A 19,966-nucleotide genomic window follows, 5' to 3' on the forward strand; every position below is an offset into this window, starting at 1 on the left:
CAAGACTAGGGCGACCTATCGATGGCAAAAATTTATCACACCTTAGTTAACCCCGACACCTTGCCGAGCCTGAAACAGCGACAAACGTGGCTGGAATGCGCCAAAAACTGAAACCAAAACTGAAACCAAACTGAAAACAGAAACAGAAAACAAAAACAGAAAACTAAGAAATTTTGGCAAACGTCTCGACTTTGACTTACACTGACTGCAATAAGTTAATAGTTCGAATTCGATTTCTTTCGGGGAGAAGCGCCCCAAAAACCCAACCAGCGAATTTGGTGCTGGAAAACAAAGCTTGTCTAATGCCAAAACCGAACGAAAAATCGCAGGAAAACGGAGTTTGGCTTTTGGGTGCGTTCCGTGAACTCCACGATGTTTTTTGTGTGTCAGCCGGTGTGGCAGAGAAGCCGACAACCAGCAATGGCAACAGCAACAGCAACAGCAACACCAGAAACACTACCAACATCTAGTGCTAATGATGTAGCCCGATCTCCATGATGATGACGATGAGGCTCCGGGGCGATTCGTGTGCTTCATTATTGATTTAATAACAGTCTTGAAGACACGCTTTAACTGCAGCAAGTTGACTTCGGATCAGAGTCAAGTTGTTGCCGATGATGATGCCACGAATTCCACACCACACCACACCACACCACACCAAAAACCCAAAAGCCAGGCAAAGTTTGAACCAAGAGACAACCTAAAAGACAGCGCCATGTCAGTATGGACTCATATCTGTGAATGAAAATGGGGATGTGCATATAGTGGCCGATCATGCTGATGACGATGTTTGCTTGTCTGACGATCGTGTTTGTGTTTCCCAGTGCGGCAAATGGCCGTTTTCCCTTGCTGGCGTGGGCGTTATCAAAATATGGGCAATGGGCAATGGACAATGTGGGCATGGAATATGGGCTATGGGCTATGGGCTATGGGCTATGGGATGGCAAATTCAAAATGAAAGTGAAAGAGTCACGGGTTTACGAGCTATTAAAAAATAATAAGGAAGCCAGGATGCGACGATGAGAGGGCCCATGGGCGTATGAGTAATTCGACATGTGCGCTCTTCTAAATATATGAACATTTTAGTGTGAAGCAAGAGGTGAATAGGAATTCCAGCATTTGGTTACAGCACAGATGCTATAACCTTATGGGCTTGCAGCTTGAAGAGTTTAAAACTTTTATGTACTCCCTTTGTTTGGGCATAACGTCTTAGCAATCCATATTAGGCTAATAATTTGCTGCTTCGAAAAGATTTTCCCAAGAATCTCTTCTTTTTTTTTTAACCGGCTGCAAAGGCGTTTGGAATGGCCTGTGCATGCGGCGAGGGTAGGCAAGTTCCCAAATAGATAAATCTATTGTATCTGGCAGATACAAAACTCAAATTTAGATATGCAAACGTTCGTTTCGAGCAATTTTCCCGTACTTACACTAAATCAAATCTTCATGAGCGCGAATCGCACAGCATCGGCTATAGACATAGCCATAGCCATAGCCATAGCCCCCAAACGACAAATATATGGGTTAGGCTCACTTTGCGCGGACTGGGGGCCCAAAGGGGGCTCTTGGGGAGGAGCTGTGTGCATCTCGCAGATACGAAGGCAAGACAAAAGGCAATATTGGCGTTTTAATGCATGTTTTGCCTTTGGTGTTTGTGGCTGCTGCAACCTGCTGGGAAAAACACGGAGCTGCCCGCTTTGTTTACGACACTTTGGGAGGTTGGCGGGGGCTAATCGATTTGGGAACCGATCCCCCGCATGCTCCTAGCGCCCCACCATCGCCCCCCAAGCCATCCACCCAAATGTTTGCTCAGCGAATGAAAGCGAAACCCAAATGCAAGAAAAAACTTTAATGTGCAACAATGGGCACAAAAGGGTAGAGAAGCCAGCTGGAAGTTAACACTAATACGATTCCAAAGCGCAGGAGTTGGAAATCCGCACAGACCTATAGATACATCTACTGCCAGACGTCGCGTGTTTTGATAGCTCGTTGATATTTCGTGGAGTTTGAAGAAAAAACGTTCGGAAAACTCAGCAATGCAATGAGAAAAGGCCGATTTCTTCTAATGAGGTATTTTACATTTGAAGAAATGGTTTAGCTTGTAAATCAGAATACAATGTTTCAAATATAATTCATTGCCTTTCTTAAAACAATAACCTCCAATACTCCAATAACTTCCAATCTTTTCAAATGCGCTTTAGATACCAAGTTTTTGGAAACTTTTTTGCTGTATTTCTTTTTTCGTGTCGAGCAAGCTTCCCACCTCGAACACAGCTGCACCTTCTTTGGTGGCTTCAATTTTGCGAGTCGGATGCGCCTGGCAACCGATCGAAAAAATCTCTGCCAGAAACCTAGCGAAAATCCATTCCATGCCCGTAATTATGTAAGCGGCGTTCCAAAACTGGCAGCTTATTTATCTTTGTCTCAGCCATGTCAATCAGTCGGTGGCTGAGCCAAGTCGAAGAAGTCGAAGGCAAAGACACCACCAGCACCGCTCCACTGGCACTGATGCACTGCAGCATCATGGACACCTTTGACCTGCCGGAGTAAGCCGAGTTTGGTGGGGCGCCGCTCAACATGCAAATTAGGCGGCTCAATCTGTATAATAAATGTGGGGAAAACCAAGACCTTAGTGGGGTAATTCGCATTGGTATTGGAAGTGGGATTGGAGCTGGAAATGCGACTGGAAGTGGGACTGGGAGTGGAGAATCGATCGAGGGCGAGGGCGAGGGCGATGGTCTTCTAAATGGGTAATCACACGCCGAAATTTCGGCTGGAAGAGTCATGATTGTACAATATTTGGTCAACCTATGCAAATTTGTGAGCCACCGAGGAAAATATGCCTGTTTTACAGAAATGATAATATAAATATATATAAAACAGACGAAAATGTATTGTAACATATTCAGTCTAACTAGTACCAGTACTGCATTTATTCTATCATCATTCTTTTCATATCCAGTCAAACTTTTTAAAAATTTATTGTCACTCACATTGCACCCATCTAAATCAAGCCAATTTGGCTGGGATTATCCAATACTCGTGCACACACAAGTCGTATAAATTAAGTCAGGCAATCTTAACTTATTCAAAGATACTCATGCATATATAGATGTATCTGTGAAGTATGAGTCATATGTTGGTCTCTTCTCCTTGGCCTGCGACTAAAAAGAACTCAGACTGGCATCGATGATGATGAAGCCGGTGATATAACAATTCAATTAAACCAGTTTACACAACGCGAAGGCATCTGCAACTGATCCCGGCTAACACCTTAACGGCAGAATTCCTTTATTAGAATTTCATGCTAATGCCTCTCACCACTTCCAACCAGCTCGAATTGCAGTGGATTTCTCCTCTTTGGTGGTGTTTTACTGTGTATTTGTAGTTTATAAACTCAATGTATCCGCTTTTTGCATAATGGCACAATGGTCACTGGGCTGCACAGAAAATGTTTTAAATATCGTAAGAATTTTAAACTGAGTGTGCATATATTCTTGAATAATCTCTTTTAATTAGTTAAGTTCACAATCTTAGGTGTGTAGGTGCCTTCGAGAATTTGAGTTCTTGAAATATGCGGCTTGCGAAAACTATATTAATTTCTTTCAGTGCACGTTGGCGACAAGTGTCAAGCACAGGTATTGGCCAACACACTGATGTAGGCATTTGAGTAGAAGCGGGCACAGGTACAAATAAAAATACAGATACAACTGGTTGAGATGCGCTCAAAAATGACTTCAATCCGTTCGTATGGTCGTCTCGGGTTCGTTTTGATTTGGCTTAAAAATCTGAGGGAGCGGAAAGGGGATGGGGATGGAGATGGGGATGGGTATTGCGGCTATGAAATGTCCAAGATGGCCTTCGGTGATTTTTGCAGCGATTAAAAACCGATGACGATGTGGTGCCCGCTGGTTTACTTAGCATTCAAAGTGGCGCAAAGAGATTTATACGAATTGTTGCGACAATTTCAAGCGATTTTTTGCCTTGTCGCCGATCTTGACTCACTCAATTGAAATTCTTGGACAATGTTATTGTCTTTTAATGATTTCGTCGCTGTTCATCTCGACAGTTGAGAGCCAACACTTTCGACCTTTTGCTGCGGATAGTTCTATATCGGCATTGGAATCGCCATCAGCATCTCCGAACATGGCTGACACAGTTTCGGTTTACATTTAGTTGTACGGCGTTATTAGGTGCGAGTGCGACTTTATCCCCCACTGAATAGGTGCTGGCCAGTTGGTTTTATGCCAGCCGAGATTCATACTCGCCTCGAAGAGTCCATGAATTCTAAATTAAACGACCAGTGGTTAACTGCATATTAGTTAAAATAGGCGATTTGGTCAGAGATTCAAAACGGAAGAGGCGGGCAGGCACGAATATCATTATGTTGTGTGTTCGGTGCACGAATATCATTATGTTGTGTGTTCGGTGCGAGGGATTACCCGCAATGTATTTATTGATTCATTTATTTTAACTATTAATAAACTTCCATATAATAAACTTCGCAGAAGGTAAGGTGTACATTCTTTAGCCAATAGTTCAACATAATATCCAAGAAGCATTGTCAGCCAGTTCAGTATAATTTAAGAGCAGGTTTTATCACTTGATTCCACGAAATATTACAGTAAACATTTCCCTGAATGAGACTTGAGTATTTTCTCTTCACTGGCATGTCAAAAGTCACGCTCAGATTTTTGTTTCTCCCACATTTGTACTATTCACCTTTTTTATGCTTTTTCGTTGTTGTTTTATTAATAAACACACCTTTCTTGAGCGGCAGCCTACTTGGCTAGAAACAATGCCTTCGCCGGAGAGCCTGGCCCGCGTTCCCAGATCAATATGAAATATCATTCCGAACATGGCCTTGGGTCATTTAGAAAGCAATTCATCTAAGACCCGGCTCTGGCTGAACTCTTCGATCTGCAAACAAAGCCAATAAAAATAGAAATAAAAGATGCTGAATAAAACTACCGTGGGCTACTGCCAAAAATGCTACCGGGAAGAGTGCGCGATAAACATTTAAGATTGCCCATTTGAACCATTGTCTGCCGATGGCCCAGAGCAAGTAACATTAGGAAATTTGTAATTTGGGCTGGGTAGTATATTTGCAGTATACATATGTATATGCATTGCATTTTTCCAGCATCTTTCCGGCTGCCTGTTCCCCGAAAAGAGGGATTTTCTAATTGTTTTAGGACCCGCCACGCTGCAGATTTTCTGGCCGGGTCGTTAACAAATTTATTACAATGCAGTGAGAGACAGTGGATGAGGAGGAGGCGAAAGAGACGTGGCCATTGCATTGCATAAGCTTGCTAATTTTTTCGTTCGTTTTTCTTCTTTTTATATAATATAGCTAATACATATTATTTGGCAAGCTCTCAGACCAGGCTCTGTACTTTGAACTGCGAACCCACAATGGAGGCAGAAGCGGAGGCACAGGCACAGGCAAAGTCAGAGGATGAGGTAGAGGTAGAGGTAGAGGTAGAGGTAGAGGTAGAGGTAGAGGCACTGGGGACCTGATCAATGGACCTGGACATGTAGGCATCTGCCGAATTTGACAGGGGAGGGGGAGCGGGAGGAGGAGGAAGGAGGAGCTGCTTGCGCAGTGACCCAAAGAAATGGTAATGCGAGCTGGCGCATCTCGTCTCGTCTTCACTTTTTGGCCAGGTCAAAATGGCCCATGCCCGGCCACTCAGTCATTGAGTCAGTGGGTGCCACAGTCCGTCTCCGTGTGAAGATCTGTGAGAAGTATACAAATGGGTCTCGGGTTCGGTTCGGTTCGGTCTCTGGCCAAAGGAGTTTACTCATTTTGGGGCAGGTTTTTCGCTTTTTCTTCTCGGCTGCAACTGGCAGCTTGGCAACTTGGCGGCTTCGATGCTATCGCCTTTGAAATCCACGACAGCGACAAAGCCAGACTCATGGCCTAATAGACATGGAGGAGTCCCCAGTCCGAAATCCCCAGTCTGCAGTCTGGGTCTTCAGTCCCCGAGCAACTAACTTCCTGCAGTACCTTTGATGATGATGCTTCGTCTGGGCCTAGACTTTCACTATTAATTGTCGATTTTCATCAATTGTTGTTCATTGTTGTGTTAGCCATCTTTGTTGCTTAATGGGTAATGGGTAATGGGTAATAGGTAATGGGTAATGGGGTTGGTATTTAAAGTTGTGCAAAAACCCAAGACCCAGAAATAAAGACACAAAACTAAAGAAGAGAAGAAACCCCAATTTCTGTTTCATATCGAAATTGGATCTATTACTCAATGGGACGACTGAGTGAGGGACAATTTGATTGATTTATGCAATACCCTCCGACTTTTCGGACCTTTTCTCCATTGTCAGTTAATTGCTCGATGCAAAGTAAAAGATGCACTTATATCATGGACAATTTGTGGGCGCTAAGCCTGTAAGTTAGCTGATATTTCTGCTCATTTGCAAGCTTAATTTTGCAAACTGGGATACTTCATTTTAGTTCATAAGGTAAATATCCCCGGGCACTTGGCTCGTATGTTCAGTGTACCCTCAAGACCGCATTCTACGCGAAATGTAAAATATTTGGAGATTTCTCACTGCCGAAGAATGCGCCAAATTGGGGAGAGCCAGCAGAATAAAATGCATATGCGCTTCTCGGTTTTTTGTTAACCAAATGCAGCAATAAACCACCCAAAATTCAAGTTATGCATTGGGCTTGTATTTCGATCTCTTGATTGCTACGTATGCTTGTTTTTGGTTTTTGGTTTTTATTTATAGTTGGAGGGAAACTGGAAAACTGGAAATTCTAGTAGAATCTGAAGATGGTTTCTAAATTGCAGATGATGTTCCAGTGCTTAAATGATTTATTGCACGTACTGCCATCGCAGATTGTTTACTTTATTTTAAAGTTTTTCGGAAAGCGAACGTTTAATAAACTCATGTGTTGTTCCACCATCCTCAAACATATTTCATGCGATATTTCATTCACCTATCATGAATATTTACATCTATATATCTATAAATGTATTGGCTTATCGCCCACCTTTTTCATTTTTTTTATGACTGCCCTCTTTGAACTGTGTCCACGTTTTCTGTTTTGTTTCTCGACTCTTGGCTTTGTCCAAGACAACTGACACGACAGCCGCCGCAGCAACATTTATTAATTTGTCAAATTCAAGCCGAGACAACACACGTTAGGAAATATTACAAGAAACTAAAATCTGCTGGGCTGTGATTATTATTTTTTTGGTGTTGCCGTTTATAACTAATTCTCGCAGATAAAAAGTGTCAGGGGAGTCAGGCGGCCAGAAGTCAACAGAGTTTGGGGGAAAATCTGTGGAAAAAGATTAAATGAAAAATACATGGACAAAACACCGGTGGATTGGCGAAATGTGAGCATGTGTGAATAATAGGTTCGTTGAGGCTTGTCTGATTGCTTTGGCTGGCTTAATTAATGGTTAATAGAATTCGCTGACAGTTTATGAGTGGCTTAAAACTTTAGGTGGTATTAAATTGTTTAATGGGTATTATTGTTATATTGAATCTTTATTTGTATGCTTTTCTGTTAGTGCTAATTATAGTTTTATACCAAATATACCACCAAGGATTGAAAAAATGATAAAATGATGAAATCTTCCCCAAAATGATCAATTTTGATTTAAAGCATTTTGCCAAGAACTCGGTTTCCGATATCAGCAAATAGTTAAAATAAATTATGCAAGGCGCCGCGAGCTTTAGCCTGCATTTTGCAACACGAAGCGTATAAAATTAAATAAATTTATTATATTAAAAATCCGAACACCCGCAACGTGCAGCATCGGACAACACAATTTATTACATTGTATGTGCCGCACTAAGCGGCGATGGAGATGTGATCCTCGCTCGGGTCTGTTTCCTAAGCCTTTGCTTCCATCTTTCTTGCGAGTTGCAAGTTACAAACTGCAAGCTGCAAGATGCAAGCTGCAGCGTGAGCATGCCTCTTGGCCAACCCCACCACACAATGAGGAGGTGTCTCGACGAGACATCTTGGGATGTACGAAATATATCCATACATTGTGTGGATATCTATGTGGACAGCCGAGCCTGGGACTAAGACTTACAGACGAAAGACTGCGAGACTGAGCATTTCTAATTAAGACATTCGATACGCCGCTTGCGTGTGGAACGCAAGACAATTGGGAAACGAGCAGCGGCAACATTAGCACGGCAGTAATATGAATATGCCCATATCAGCGCAGATTTGGCATTTCACCAGCCATTTAGCGTTAAGCATTAAGCATTAAGCTCACCCCCGGGACTCCGTGTGGCATTCATGCCCACTTGACTCTGCGCATTCTAAATGGCTAAGACCTTTCCTTTGAATTGTCCTTGCAGGTGCAGCGGCGGCACTAACAGCAGCAACTCCAGCAACTGAGCCGAGGAAAATAAAACCACTCGTCGCGGGCAAATCGAAAGTCGGAAAAACTGACAGCAACCGCGACAGCCGAGCAGCAGCAGCTGCCAGCACCTCGGCCACATCCGCCACTGCAGAAGCAACTGCAACAACAGCAGCAGCAGCAACAGCAGCAACAGAAGCGGAAGGAGCAGCATCTGCGACAGCAGCCAAAATCAGCCAAGTGAGGCTTACTAACCAAGCGACAACAAGCATGTTACTTCTGCAGCCCAATGTAAGTAGAAAATATCTTGATAAATTAGTCCTTGCAAGGAATAAAGTACTGGTATCAGGTCAATTTGTAAGATACCTAAACGGCTGCCCAAAGTTAGTTTTGTTTTGTAATTGAAAAGCCCAACCCCCACTGAGATACGATATATAACAATTTAAACACACCGAGCACACAAATCTATGCAAATTTGGCGAGCCCATAAATGAATGACCGTGCTAATTGCCAGCTGCTAGGAGGTGACTCCTGTGGAAGAAAGTCATTTGACGAGATGAGGAGATCAGTTGCGGCGGTATAAACAGCAATTAGCCATCTATTGTTAGGTGCGTTATGTTGGCACAACACCTTGGCATAAGCATAACCAATTAGGAAATCATCATCGAGGAGTTACCGCAACAGGGGTTGCTTTGCCGACTAAGGAACCAATGGCAGTTGCTGGGGGAAATGCGCATGTCGCCCGGCGGAAAAGCTAGACTCCACCCTTAGGGCTAGGATATCTAGTAGGAAACCGCAAGCTCACTAACTCATTCGTCCCGCGACTGTCTTTCGTTGCAGAGCTCCTTTAGTTCATTGTCGCCCTTCGATAATTTCTCCACGCAAACTGCCTCGACGACCTCCACGACGTCGGCATCGGCTGCTGGACACCACCAACACAATAACCATAACCACCTCCTCCATCAGCAGCATCACCACCAGCAACAGCAACAGCAACAGCAACAGCAACAGCAACATCAACAGCAGCAGCAGCAGCAGGAACATCTGCAACAGCAACAGCAGCAACACCTAGTAAATCCTCAGCAACACCTGCTTAAGTCGGAGACGCTGCTCTCGCATGAGGAGGATCAGTTGATCAGCAACCTGACAGACTCGTCTGTGGTGTCGCACAGCGAACTCTTCTCGGATCTCTTTTTCCCCTCGGACTCCAACAACTCCCTGCTCTCGCCCACCACCAACGGCTACCCGGACAATCCCGCCGAGGATCTGACCAGCTCCATTGAGAATCTCACCAAGTTGACGTGCCTGCGGGACAAGCGATTGTCCTCGATCCCCGAGCAGCAACTCAGTTCCGAACAGGAGCAGCAGCTCTGTCTGCTCAGCCTGCGTTCCAGCAGCGATCCGTCTATTGCACTTCACGCACAGCAGCAACAGCAGCAGCAACAACATCAGCAGCAGCACCACCACCACCTTCAACTCCAGCTGATCTCGCCCATCGGAGGGCCCTTGTCCTGTGGCAGCAGTTTGCCCAGCTTCCAGGAGACCTACTCCCTGAAGTACAACAGCAGCAGCGGAAGCAGCCCCCAGCAGGCGTCGTCCTCCTCCACCGCCGCCCCCACGCCCACTGACCAGGTGCTAACCCTCAAAATGGACGAGGACTGCTTCCCGCCGCTGTCCGGCGGCTGGAGTGCCAGTCCGCCCGCCCCTTCCCAGCTGCAGCAGCTGCACACCCTGCAGTCCCAGGCCCAAATGGCGCATCCCAGCAGCAACAACAGCAACAACGCGGGCAACAGCCACAACAATAGTGGGGGCTACAACTACCACGGGCACTTCAATGCCATCAATGCCAGCGCCAATCTGTCGCCCAGCTCCTCGGCGAGTTCCCTGTATGAATATAACGGTGTCTCCGCAGCTGACAACTTCTACGGACAGCAGCAGCAGCAGCAGCAGCAGCAACAGCAACAGCAGAGCTACCAGCAACATGTAAGTAAAAAAGGAAGGAACACTTAAATAATCATTTTTGATTGTAATATTCCATCCGTTTCAAAATTCAACGTTTACGATTTAAATAGAGGTTCTAATTCCCCATAAATGGTTCTCTCCCCTTAGAACTACACCTCGCACAATGGCGAGCGTTACTCGCTGCCCACGTTCCCCACGATTTCGGAGCTGGCTGCGGCCACTGCAGCTGTGGAAGCTGCGGCGGCGTCCACCATCTCCTCTCCTTCGGTGGGCGGACCACCGCCCCTTCGCCGAGCGTCGCTGCCCGTTCAGCGAACCGTCTCACCAGCCGGATCCTCGGCGCAGAGCCCAAAGCTCGCTAAGATCACGCTGGGCCAGCGGCACTCCCATGCCCACGCTCTACAGCTCAGCTCGGCTCCCAATTCAGCGGCCAGTTCGCCGGCAAGTGCGGAACTCCAGGCGGGCCGACTGCTCCAGGCTCCGTCGCAGTTGTGTGCCGTTTGTGGTGACACCGCTGCCTGCCAGCATTATGGAGTGCGAACCTGCGAGGGATGTAAGGGATTCTTCAAGCGGACCGTGCAGAAAGGCTCCAAGTACGTGTGCCTGGCGGACAAGAATTGCCCGGTGGACAAGAGGCGCCGCAACCGTTGCCAGTTCTGTCGGTTCCAAAAGTGCCTGGTCGTAGGCATGGTCAAGGAAGTGGTGCGCACGGACTCGTTAAAGGGACGCCGGGGAAGACTGCCCTCAAAACCGAAATCTCCCCAGGAGTCGCCGCCATCGCCACCCATCTCGTTGATCACGGCCCTGGTGCGAAGCCACGTGGACACGACTCCGGATCCCTCGTGCCTGGACTACAGCCACTACGAGGAGCAGTCGATGAGCGAGGCAGATAAGGTGCAACAGTTCTACCATCTGCTGACCAGTTCAGTGGACGTGATCAAGCAGTTCGCCGAGAAGATTCCCGGCTACTTTGATCTCCTGCCGGAGGATCAGGAGCTGCTCTTCCAGAGCGCTTCCCTGGAACTGTTCGTCCTGAGGCTGGCCTATCGCGCCAGGATCGATGACACCAAGCTGATCTTCTGCAACGGCACGGTGCTCCACCGAACCCAGTGTCTGCGGTCCTTTGGCGAGTGGCTCAATGACATCATGGAGTTCAGCCGCAGCCTGCACAGCCTGGAGATCGACATCTCAGCCTTCGCCTGCCTCTGTGCCCTCACCCTGATCACAGGTGGGTAACGCTTCCTTATATAAGGATGAAGGTTTTTTAAATTCGACCAAATGCCATTTCATAGTGTAGATTATTGGCAAAAATACTCTTTCTTTCTGAACTTAATCAATGCTAACATACAAATTAAACCTTCTGTTCTTAGTCTTTTATTCATGTCCATAACTAGATAGAACCTATTACCTTAAAAACTGAATTGCAATTGACTTTAAAAACTTGTATAGAATTGACAGAAGTTAAAGATAGATTATTCGGAAAAACAAATACGTCGAAATCTAATTCCCCAGTTATTGATTTGTTGAATCTACAGAACGCCATGGCCTGCGGGAGCCGAAGAAGGTGGAGCAGCTGCAGATGAAGATCATTGGCAGTCTGCGCGACCACGTCACCTACAATGCCGAGGCCCAGAAAAAGCAGCATTACTTCAGCCGCCTGCTGGGCAAGTTGCCCGAGCTGAGATCCCTGAGCGTCCAGGGACTGCAGAGGATCTTCTACCTGAAACTGGAGGATCTTGTGCCCGCGCCAGCCCTCATCGAGAACATGTTCGTCACCACATTGCCCTTCTAGAGGCGATCGAGCGAATTCTCACAACTTGCTTCCTTAAACTAGCCCCTAAGTTATGCCTCCTAAGATATACAGAGAAAGGACACAATAGAGTACCCAAGTAGCTTTAGTAGAACCCTGAAATAAATAAATCTCACCATAGCAAAAAGAAAACCGAAACAACACGTAACGCAGACCCAGGCCATATCCTTAGTGTAGAGCTAGATAGTTTGCCGGACAGCCCCGGCTCCTTCAATAATTACGGACATGAATATTTGAGACAGAGTTTCCAGTGCACAGAATATGGCTCCTGCGTGACTCGTCAGCACCGCGGGTTCCAACTTGTTGACGTTAATTGTTAAATTGTTTAATTTCAACTGTCAAAAGCGGAATCAACGGCCAGACACGCAATGAAAACACTTCTTATCCCAGGACTTTGAAGCTTGCTCAACAACATTCGGCACTACGGACGGACAACCAACGGACAGAACTCTCTTGCTCTCTTGCCTTTTGCTAACTTCTAGTCAATTGATTTAGGCGAAACAAATAAATAAATAAAAGCGTGCAGCAGTAGTGTTATATAATTTATATGCTAGACTCCAGCGGTTCTCTTCAAGGAAATCCCCCAATGAGTTGTAGTAATTGCGATAAAATACGATAACCTATTATTTTTAATATCTATTAAGAGTTCTAAGATAAAGGAGAATTATGTGGACTTCCACTATCATATCATATAGCAGAGCCGTGCTTGCCCTAAGCTAATACAGACCCGCATAAAGTTGAGAGCCCAACCAAGTATTTTGGTTTAGTACTAGACTAAGGTCCTAATAGTTATAGGCTAAGACTTTTCTGTTCGATTTATCAAAGCACCAAAAAGTGCACAATGAGAGTATAAGTACCTTTTTGTGATGATTGTGTCTGACACAGAGAGAGTTGCACACAAACACACAAACTAGCCGATAAGTTACTATATACGATCTATTATATATAATCTGTAGCGTAAGCCCAAGTATTCGGTAATCCAAGATCCTTGTAAAACCGTAGTTCGTACGTTCCAAACAAGAAAATAACTTTATTCAATCCTAGACCACTCCATCTAAGTTCTCAAAGAATCGTATATGGATCGTTGGATCAGTCTCTCTATGTGTGTGTTATCTCGATAAAAAAAACCCTCTATGTGATTTTGTGATAGATTGGCATTAAACTCTATATATTTATATATATTTCTATAATATATATACACGCATAAATATCTATTTTTATGTCTAACTTTTGTATGGTTTATTTTATACGTACCACTTACCAAAATTAAAAAGTGAAATGATCGTTAGATAGCTAATATTTCAAAGGTATGTTACGAGGACTTTTCAAAGTACCAGTCTTTAACAACTTTCCAATTAACGTTCGTATTAACGAAAGACATTTTCTAAGTGTTAAATTGAAGACTTCTATAGCTAAGTGCAAACTAAGAGCAAAAACACAAAACCCCAAAGTGAATAACATATCTTTTCAAGCTTTCGAGTGCACGGAACACGTAGAACCGAAACCCAAGTGTTACTAAATCTATTTAATATTCCGCAAGCCTGGGGCATGGGTGTGGTTAATAAGTTCGCATTACCTATACAATTTAGATAGATCATTATTAAATTATTATACGTGTAGCACATCAAATGTTCGACAACTAGATTTTGTACCATCTTAAAGAAGAACCTAGGCCAAGCTAAACTAAGTATAAACTATGATCTGCCTGCGGCTGAGCTGTAGCTATGAAAAATATACCTGCGCGGGTTTAAGTGAAATGGGACATTTTCGATTTACATTTAGATATGAAACGTTATAAACGGGCCGTGCTAAGTTTCCCAACAGTAAAAACTACTTGTTGCAAAATTACTATATACATCAACCAAATATGAGATATTTCCAAAACTCCAATAGTTACATGCCTGAAAATTGTAAACCACGTGTAAGAATGGCAAAGCAACCCATCTCACTTGAACCTACCAATCAACCGACCTACATCCTAGGAAAGTTGAGAGGTTTAGTAACCATAGAGCAATATTTCATAAGGAAACGCACCTTAAATTACCGAAAAAAATTAATAAACGTGATCTTGTAACGGTTGGGAGCGATAATAAGCCAGGATGAAACGATGACACAGGAACAGTTAGGTGACCAAATCAATTTGAAATGAGATGATAGATAGGTTCGGGTTCGAAACCCTCAAAGCGATGCCATTTTAGCCGTTACAACATTGAATATCAATCATGCACATGAATATGAAAATGAATATTATAGAGATATATCTAGCTATAGGAACCTACTTTGTACCTACACAACATGGAACCATCAAACCTACATGCATATTTACACACATATATTTTGAATAGAGCGACGACTTTTACAAGTTATGTACACAGCTATAGCTATAGCTGGATATGGCCATCCCAGAGCGAGCATATACATATATTTTGGGTTATTGTTCTTTTGTAATTTTATAAATGCATACATATTTACTACGTGAATGTCAAGTGTGGATTCATATTTTTGAGATACCGCTACAAAACGAAACAAAAACAGTAAACGTGAAATTTTTCGATGAAACAATTTTAAACGAGAACTTTTTAATATTGCTATTAAAGGATATACACACATTAACATATATATTTTACTATGTAACGGATAGAATTAACCTAAATGCAGCGCATAAAGCTTTATACAACAAATTGAAAGCAACAGAAATTGGCACAAATTAAATTTATATTGCATATTTAGACGTTTTTCGAAAGATAATGCCATTCGTAAGAAGAGCGTCTATTGGTGCTTCGGGCGCTATTTCCCCACTACACCAATACCACACACCAGATAACCTAAGCTATACATTATCCAACCCAACTATGCGCCTACTACTAGTAATGCAGAAAGCAGGAGAGGTGAAACCTATAGACGCTATGAGAAATGTCTATCTAATAGATATCGGTACTACCAATGCAAAATAACAAGTTGTGTAATTTACCCTTTTTTGATCGTTTCATTTACCAGTTAAGTATCCAAATCATATGAGTGTTATGAAGAAAACCCTATAACTTGCAATTCATTTAACTCTGCAATACGATACCAAGCAAAGCGAATCATTTCATTTCGATTTAATCTTAAATTATATACCTAAACGATGTAAGCCCAAAATAAACGTTTTTTCTATATCTGTCTTTTGAGCAAATTAGTTATACGCAAAACCAAACCGTATTTACATAAATGTATACAAAACAAATAGTATATTTTCATTGGTTTGAATAAAACATAAAACAATTTTACTTGTTTACTTGTTATTTTGGGAGTTTTGGGATTTGAAAGCCACATTAAATTTCGTTGTTGTCTGTTTTGAGGATTCTGCTTTGTTAATATGTTTTAGTTAAAGATATTTTGTTATTCGTTTTTTGTTAGAATTGTCTTAAACCAATGACATTTGGTTACCTTCTCAGTCCAGTGATAATTACTTAAAAGCTAGATTCTGATTGACAGTCATATATACAAGTTACGTGTGATGAGACTTGATCAAAAAAAGATTGTATCAAACGTAAACTGGCAAAAATGACGTTATGTTCTGTCGGCAGACAGGACAGCGGTCGTCTAATAGGAGCAGCAGCTGCTGTGAACACTCTTTGCAGAGACAGAGGTGCCGGCAAGGCATGACTACCACGTTCCTGCTCTGAGCCATGCACACGACACAGCGTTCTCGACTCGGAGAATCTGCGTTCTCTGAATCATTCCACATTTTCTGCCTGAAGCGTTGTATATGGTGATCAGTCCACAGGTAAACGCTTTGCGTCTTTGTTGAGATCTCGAGTCGGACACGTTGGAACAGGTAGATGAGTAATAGGTACACATAGCGCCGAAACATATAGAGAATGAGGAGCAGCGCCAATCCTATCGAGAGCCGGAACGCACTGTTCAGCAAGCTTAAGCCACGGGCCACAATGCAGTGCACCGCAAAGTCGTGGAGGCAGTCCCAGAGAAATAGTATGGCCCTCGGCAGCAGCATTAACATCCACAAGATGACATCGCCCAGATCGATGAGCAAGTTGCAGATGAAACGGACTATGCATTGACCAAAACCCCAGGCATTCTTCAGCCCGCCTTTGGTGCCGGCGTAAAAGTAGTCCGTCACATCTAGCGTGATGAGGCCCAGGCTGCAAATGCCCTGGTGGATATCGCTGACCGTGCATCGTAATAGATTCCAACCTTTCCTGCTGCCCTCCACCAAACAGTAGCCGACAAGGTAGCTGCCCCACAGGAAGTAGTACACGCCGGTGACCACTGCATCAATCACGCTAGCCAGCGGCCGCAGCAGGACCTGATCCACCAGCTCCGCTGCTTTTACCAGAGCGTACAGCATGGTGGGAGGCCCATCCTATCAAAAAATTAAAAAAGGAAAACACAAAATCAAAACAAGAACGCCGGTCACTTAGTGTGACCAGAAGGTGGTTGATAATTACGGCAGCATGCCAACTACCGTTGTGCTAAGGTAGCGTCAAATAATTACCAATCTTAAATATTTAATATATATGTATGTATCTTTGGTTGCACTCCTTAAATATGTTTTTAATTGAGGTAGTAGAAGATCTTTAGATAAACGAATTATATAAGGGGACGTAATTTAAATAAGTTGAAATAAAATATTGTATCCCTATGAATTGTTAAACTACCCGACACTACAACATAATTCATTTTCCTATAAAAAATTGCTAATAATTATTAAGGGTATTCGTGTATTGATCTATCAAAATATTGGTTACCATTTTTAAAGGCAATAACAAGCTCAAAACTATATTTATACATCTGTGTATTTCGTGGGTATTTAGGAATACAATACTTTTTTATGTGGTGTTGTATAAATAAAGCAAGCTTAAATCGTAACTCTATCTGTTTCGGGAATCCCCCTAATGCGAATAATCCTATTAAAAAATTATTTCCGGTTCAGCAAGGAAGTCCATTTCTGTTCTTTGTCTGCAGTCGATTGTGTGTAATAAAAACCATAAATTAACTATACGTACATACATGCAGTTCCGTCAAAGTACATAGGGCTTTTTCTGCAGTCGGTGCAATACCATACTTTTTGTTTTTGGGGATGAAACAGTAAAAAAGTTACTGTTGTAGCAGTTTTCCACCATTGAGAGGAAATTTGACAAGTAATTGCTGAGTTTTGCGAGAAAGCTCTGCTGCAAAATGAACTAAAATCGATTAAATCTTTGAATTTTCGTCAGAGTTCGCATCAAGCCAAAGCTTAGAAAGGTCCAAGTCCAAGATGGAGGAATCCAATCACGGTTCAGCTGGCTGTGAAAACGTATCACAGTTCATGCTCGATGACCTGCAATTGGCGGCTGAACTGGGGAAAACGCTTCTAGAACGCAATAAGGAGCTGGAAACCTTCATCAAGGAGTACAAGATCAAGGGGGATGAGCAGGAACTGGAGATTTTGCACCTTCGCAAGCACATAAATGCAATGACCGAGGTGAATGATTCACGCCTTAAGGTTTACGAGCAGCTGGAAGTGGGCATTCAGGATCTGGAGCGTGCCAATCAGCGGCTTAATCTGGAGAAAAACCGAGACAAAAAGCAGTTAAAGTCGCTGACCACCAATACGGAAGTTCTGGAAGCCCGCTGCGAGGAACTAAGTCAACTTCTGAGCGATGCCCGGCAATCCTTAAGCACCGAGCGGCGGAAGGTGGATCAGTACCAGCAGGAACGCTATAGAATGCAACATTCAGCTGAGGGTTCTGTGTCCAGTCATAGCATTAAATCGCTGTGCAAGGAGCAGAGTGTGGAGTTCTCCAAACTAGATGTTATGGCCATGGCGAACTCAACAGGATTGGAGGATCTCTCCTTCAGTAATGCCACCATGTGTGAGAGGACCGCCGTTAAGGGTGAGGACAACGAGGAATTGGTAAAGCTGATCAGCGAAATGGAGGTGTTGAAACGTGATTTCTTGGCCGAACAGCAGCGGTGCACCGAGCTGGAGGAGCAGTTGGTGACCATAATCCAAGACAACCAAGGTCTGCAGAGTCGTCTGCTAGAGAACAGTGCCAATGAGGGAACAATGTCGATGCACGAGGAGTTTAGCCTCCTGGACGACGTGAGACAAGGCCAAATGTGTAGTCGCTGCCTGAGGGATATTAACGAAAGTAATACCAATATGGATGATCAATCCTCCATTGCTCCAACCGAAGAAATCTATGAAGATGACGATCGCAGCATATTAAGCGAAAGCACCTCGAAATGTGATAATAGTGCTGCGGATTATAAGGAACGCTTTCGGATTCCCGAGGAACTTAACCCGAACTCTAGCGACAAACCAAATCCCTATCGAGACCTAGTCGAGAAATATGAAGCTCTGGTGGAAGTGAAGAGAACCTCCAACGCGGTCAAGAGCAACTTTACCAGCAATCCCGATGGAAAAACCATGATAGAATCCAGTCAAGGCAAAAAACCGGATACAATAGCTAACAGCTCAAAGGAATCTGACCTTATGTTAGACCCAACACGTAAGCGCACTCCAACCGAGTTTTCGGAATCAGAAACTACTTCGTCGGGATTCTCGGATGAAACTAGCAACAAATATACACAAACTGACGAGCGACCCAGTTACTTCCTTTGCTCGATAAGTAATGGAAACGATTGTAAATTCAGTATTTATGACGACGTCAGTCCTATTGAATCTCATTTTCGCAATCGCCCGGAATACAGGGAGCTCTTTAAGGAGATATTTGGAGTGCTCAAGAAGGCAGCTGATAACAACGAAGAAGACAAGCTTCCGTCCCTACATGATGACGCACAGATTACAGAAAAATTACCCTTGGTGGCGGCCAAAGTACCTCCGGTAACACCCGAGAGGGAAGAATCTCCAGACGACTTCATTGACGACACACAGAGTATCGTCTCCTCAGTTATATCCAACCAGTCCATTGCAATGTCAGAGTGCGTTACCAAACTGGAACGCAAAACAGCAAAAAAACACATCTTTGAAGTCCGAAACCAACAAAACCAATCGTCCTTAACGCAATCTACTTTGTTAAATAGCTCCTCGAAAGAAACAACTGTCGGAGAATCGAATTGTAAGCCAATAAGGGAGAATGGCCAGATACTTACTCCACTTAAGCGCGAACCACTTGAATATCTAACCGTAGGTGTCGGAATTAAGAAAAAGAACCGACGAAAGCACCGAAACCAAAGCTCATCTGGAGATCGTATCGAATTGTTTAATTCCCGGGAATTTACTCCCAAGAAAAGTCCTCTGGCCATTAACCAGCGTGGTGGGCAAGGCAGCTCAAAGATGTGTACGGATACATTGAATGCGGAATTTGGACGTAGTAATCGCAGACGGACAACACCATCATCCAGCAACTGGAATGGCTCCCCAATGGTTATCTATAACAAAAATATGAATACTCCTCAGACGTCTCGCGGTAGAGTAATAGAGCTAAATGGCGTTGAGTTTTATCATAACACAGTATCGCAAGATTTACATAAACTTAAAAAGTTAGATTTATCCTACGCCGAAGTTTTGCGCCGGGCCGATGCCGGCGACCATGGACCCACAAGATCACATTCCCAGCGACAGCAACACAGCGGAGCAAACATTCGAAAGAGTCATCATCATCAGTATCGTCAAAAGTAAACTGGTTTAGAGAATGTAAATAAGCAATTATACAGTGCATTCTAGCCATAGGGCATTATACCATTTTTTAAATTGTGTGTGCCATGCAGTCTAGTCCGCTTTTCATGTATAGACAGTTAAATTACAATAACTAAATAACTATTATCGGAAATTAAATTGTGTTTCAGCATGATACAATAAATTATTTAATGACCTACGTAAATCTTACTCTTTCCTGGTATT

At 43.6% G+C, this 19,966-nt stretch overlaps 3 protein-coding genes across 3 annotated transcripts in view; 2 read left to right on the forward strand and 1 right to left on the reverse strand.

The window, feature by feature from the left end:
* The window catches only part of LOC122613606 (probable nuclear hormone receptor HR38), a 30,114-nt gene extending 14,809 nt beyond the window's left edge, over positions 1-15,305 (forward strand). Inside the window, exons 2-5 of the mRNA XM_043787844.1 lie at positions 8,341-8,633; positions 9,183-10,325; positions 10,452-11,532; positions 11,840-15,305. Coding sequence (XP_043643779.1) covers positions 8,613-8,633; positions 9,183-10,325; positions 10,452-11,532; positions 11,840-12,096 — 2,502 coding nt within the window. The 5' untranslated portion in view covers positions 8,341-8,612 and the 3' untranslated portion in view covers positions 12,097-15,305. The remainder of the gene's footprint in view (positions 1-8,340; positions 8,634-9,182; positions 10,326-10,451; positions 11,533-11,839) is intronic.
* A 61-nt stretch (positions 15,306-15,366) lies between these two features.
* Positions 15,367-16,555, reverse strand: LOC122614053. Its single transcript, XM_043788517.1, has one exon. It carries the CDS (start codon positions 16,463-16,465, stop codon positions 15,641-15,643), a length of 825 nt encoding a protein of 274 aa, XP_043644452.1. The 5' UTR covers positions 16,466-16,555; the 3' UTR covers positions 15,367-15,640.
* A 487-nt stretch (positions 16,556-17,042) lies between these two features.
* LOC122613534 (cerebellar degeneration-related protein 2-like) lies at positions 17,043-19,946 on the forward strand. The gene is made up of 2 exons (XM_043787748.1): positions 17,043-17,258; positions 17,334-19,946. The coding sequence occupies exon 2, from the start codon at positions 17,375-17,377 to the stop codon at positions 19,742-19,744; it is 2,370 nt and encodes a 789-aa protein (XP_043643683.1). The 5' UTR covers positions 17,043-17,258; positions 17,334-17,374; the 3' UTR covers positions 19,745-19,946.
* The last annotated feature ends 20 nt before the right edge of the window (positions 19,947-19,966 follow it).

The sequence above is a fragment of the Drosophila teissieri genome, chromosome 2R, assembly GCF_016746235.2.
Source record: "Drosophila teissieri strain GT53w chromosome 2R, Prin_Dtei_1.1, whole genome shotgun sequence".
NCBI classification, from domain to species: Eukaryota; Metazoa; Arthropoda; class Insecta; order Diptera; family Drosophilidae; genus Drosophila; species Drosophila teissieri.

Excerpts from the sequence above, each read along its gene's own strand:
- LOC122614053 (XM_043788517.1), bottom strand. The coding sequence starts at position 16,465 with ATGCTGTACGCTCTGGTAAAAGCAGCGGAGCTGGTGGATCAGGTCCTG.
- LOC122613534 (XM_043787748.1), top strand. The coding sequence starts at position 17,375 with ATGGAGGAATCCAATCACGGTTCAGCTGGCTGTGAAAACGTATCACAG.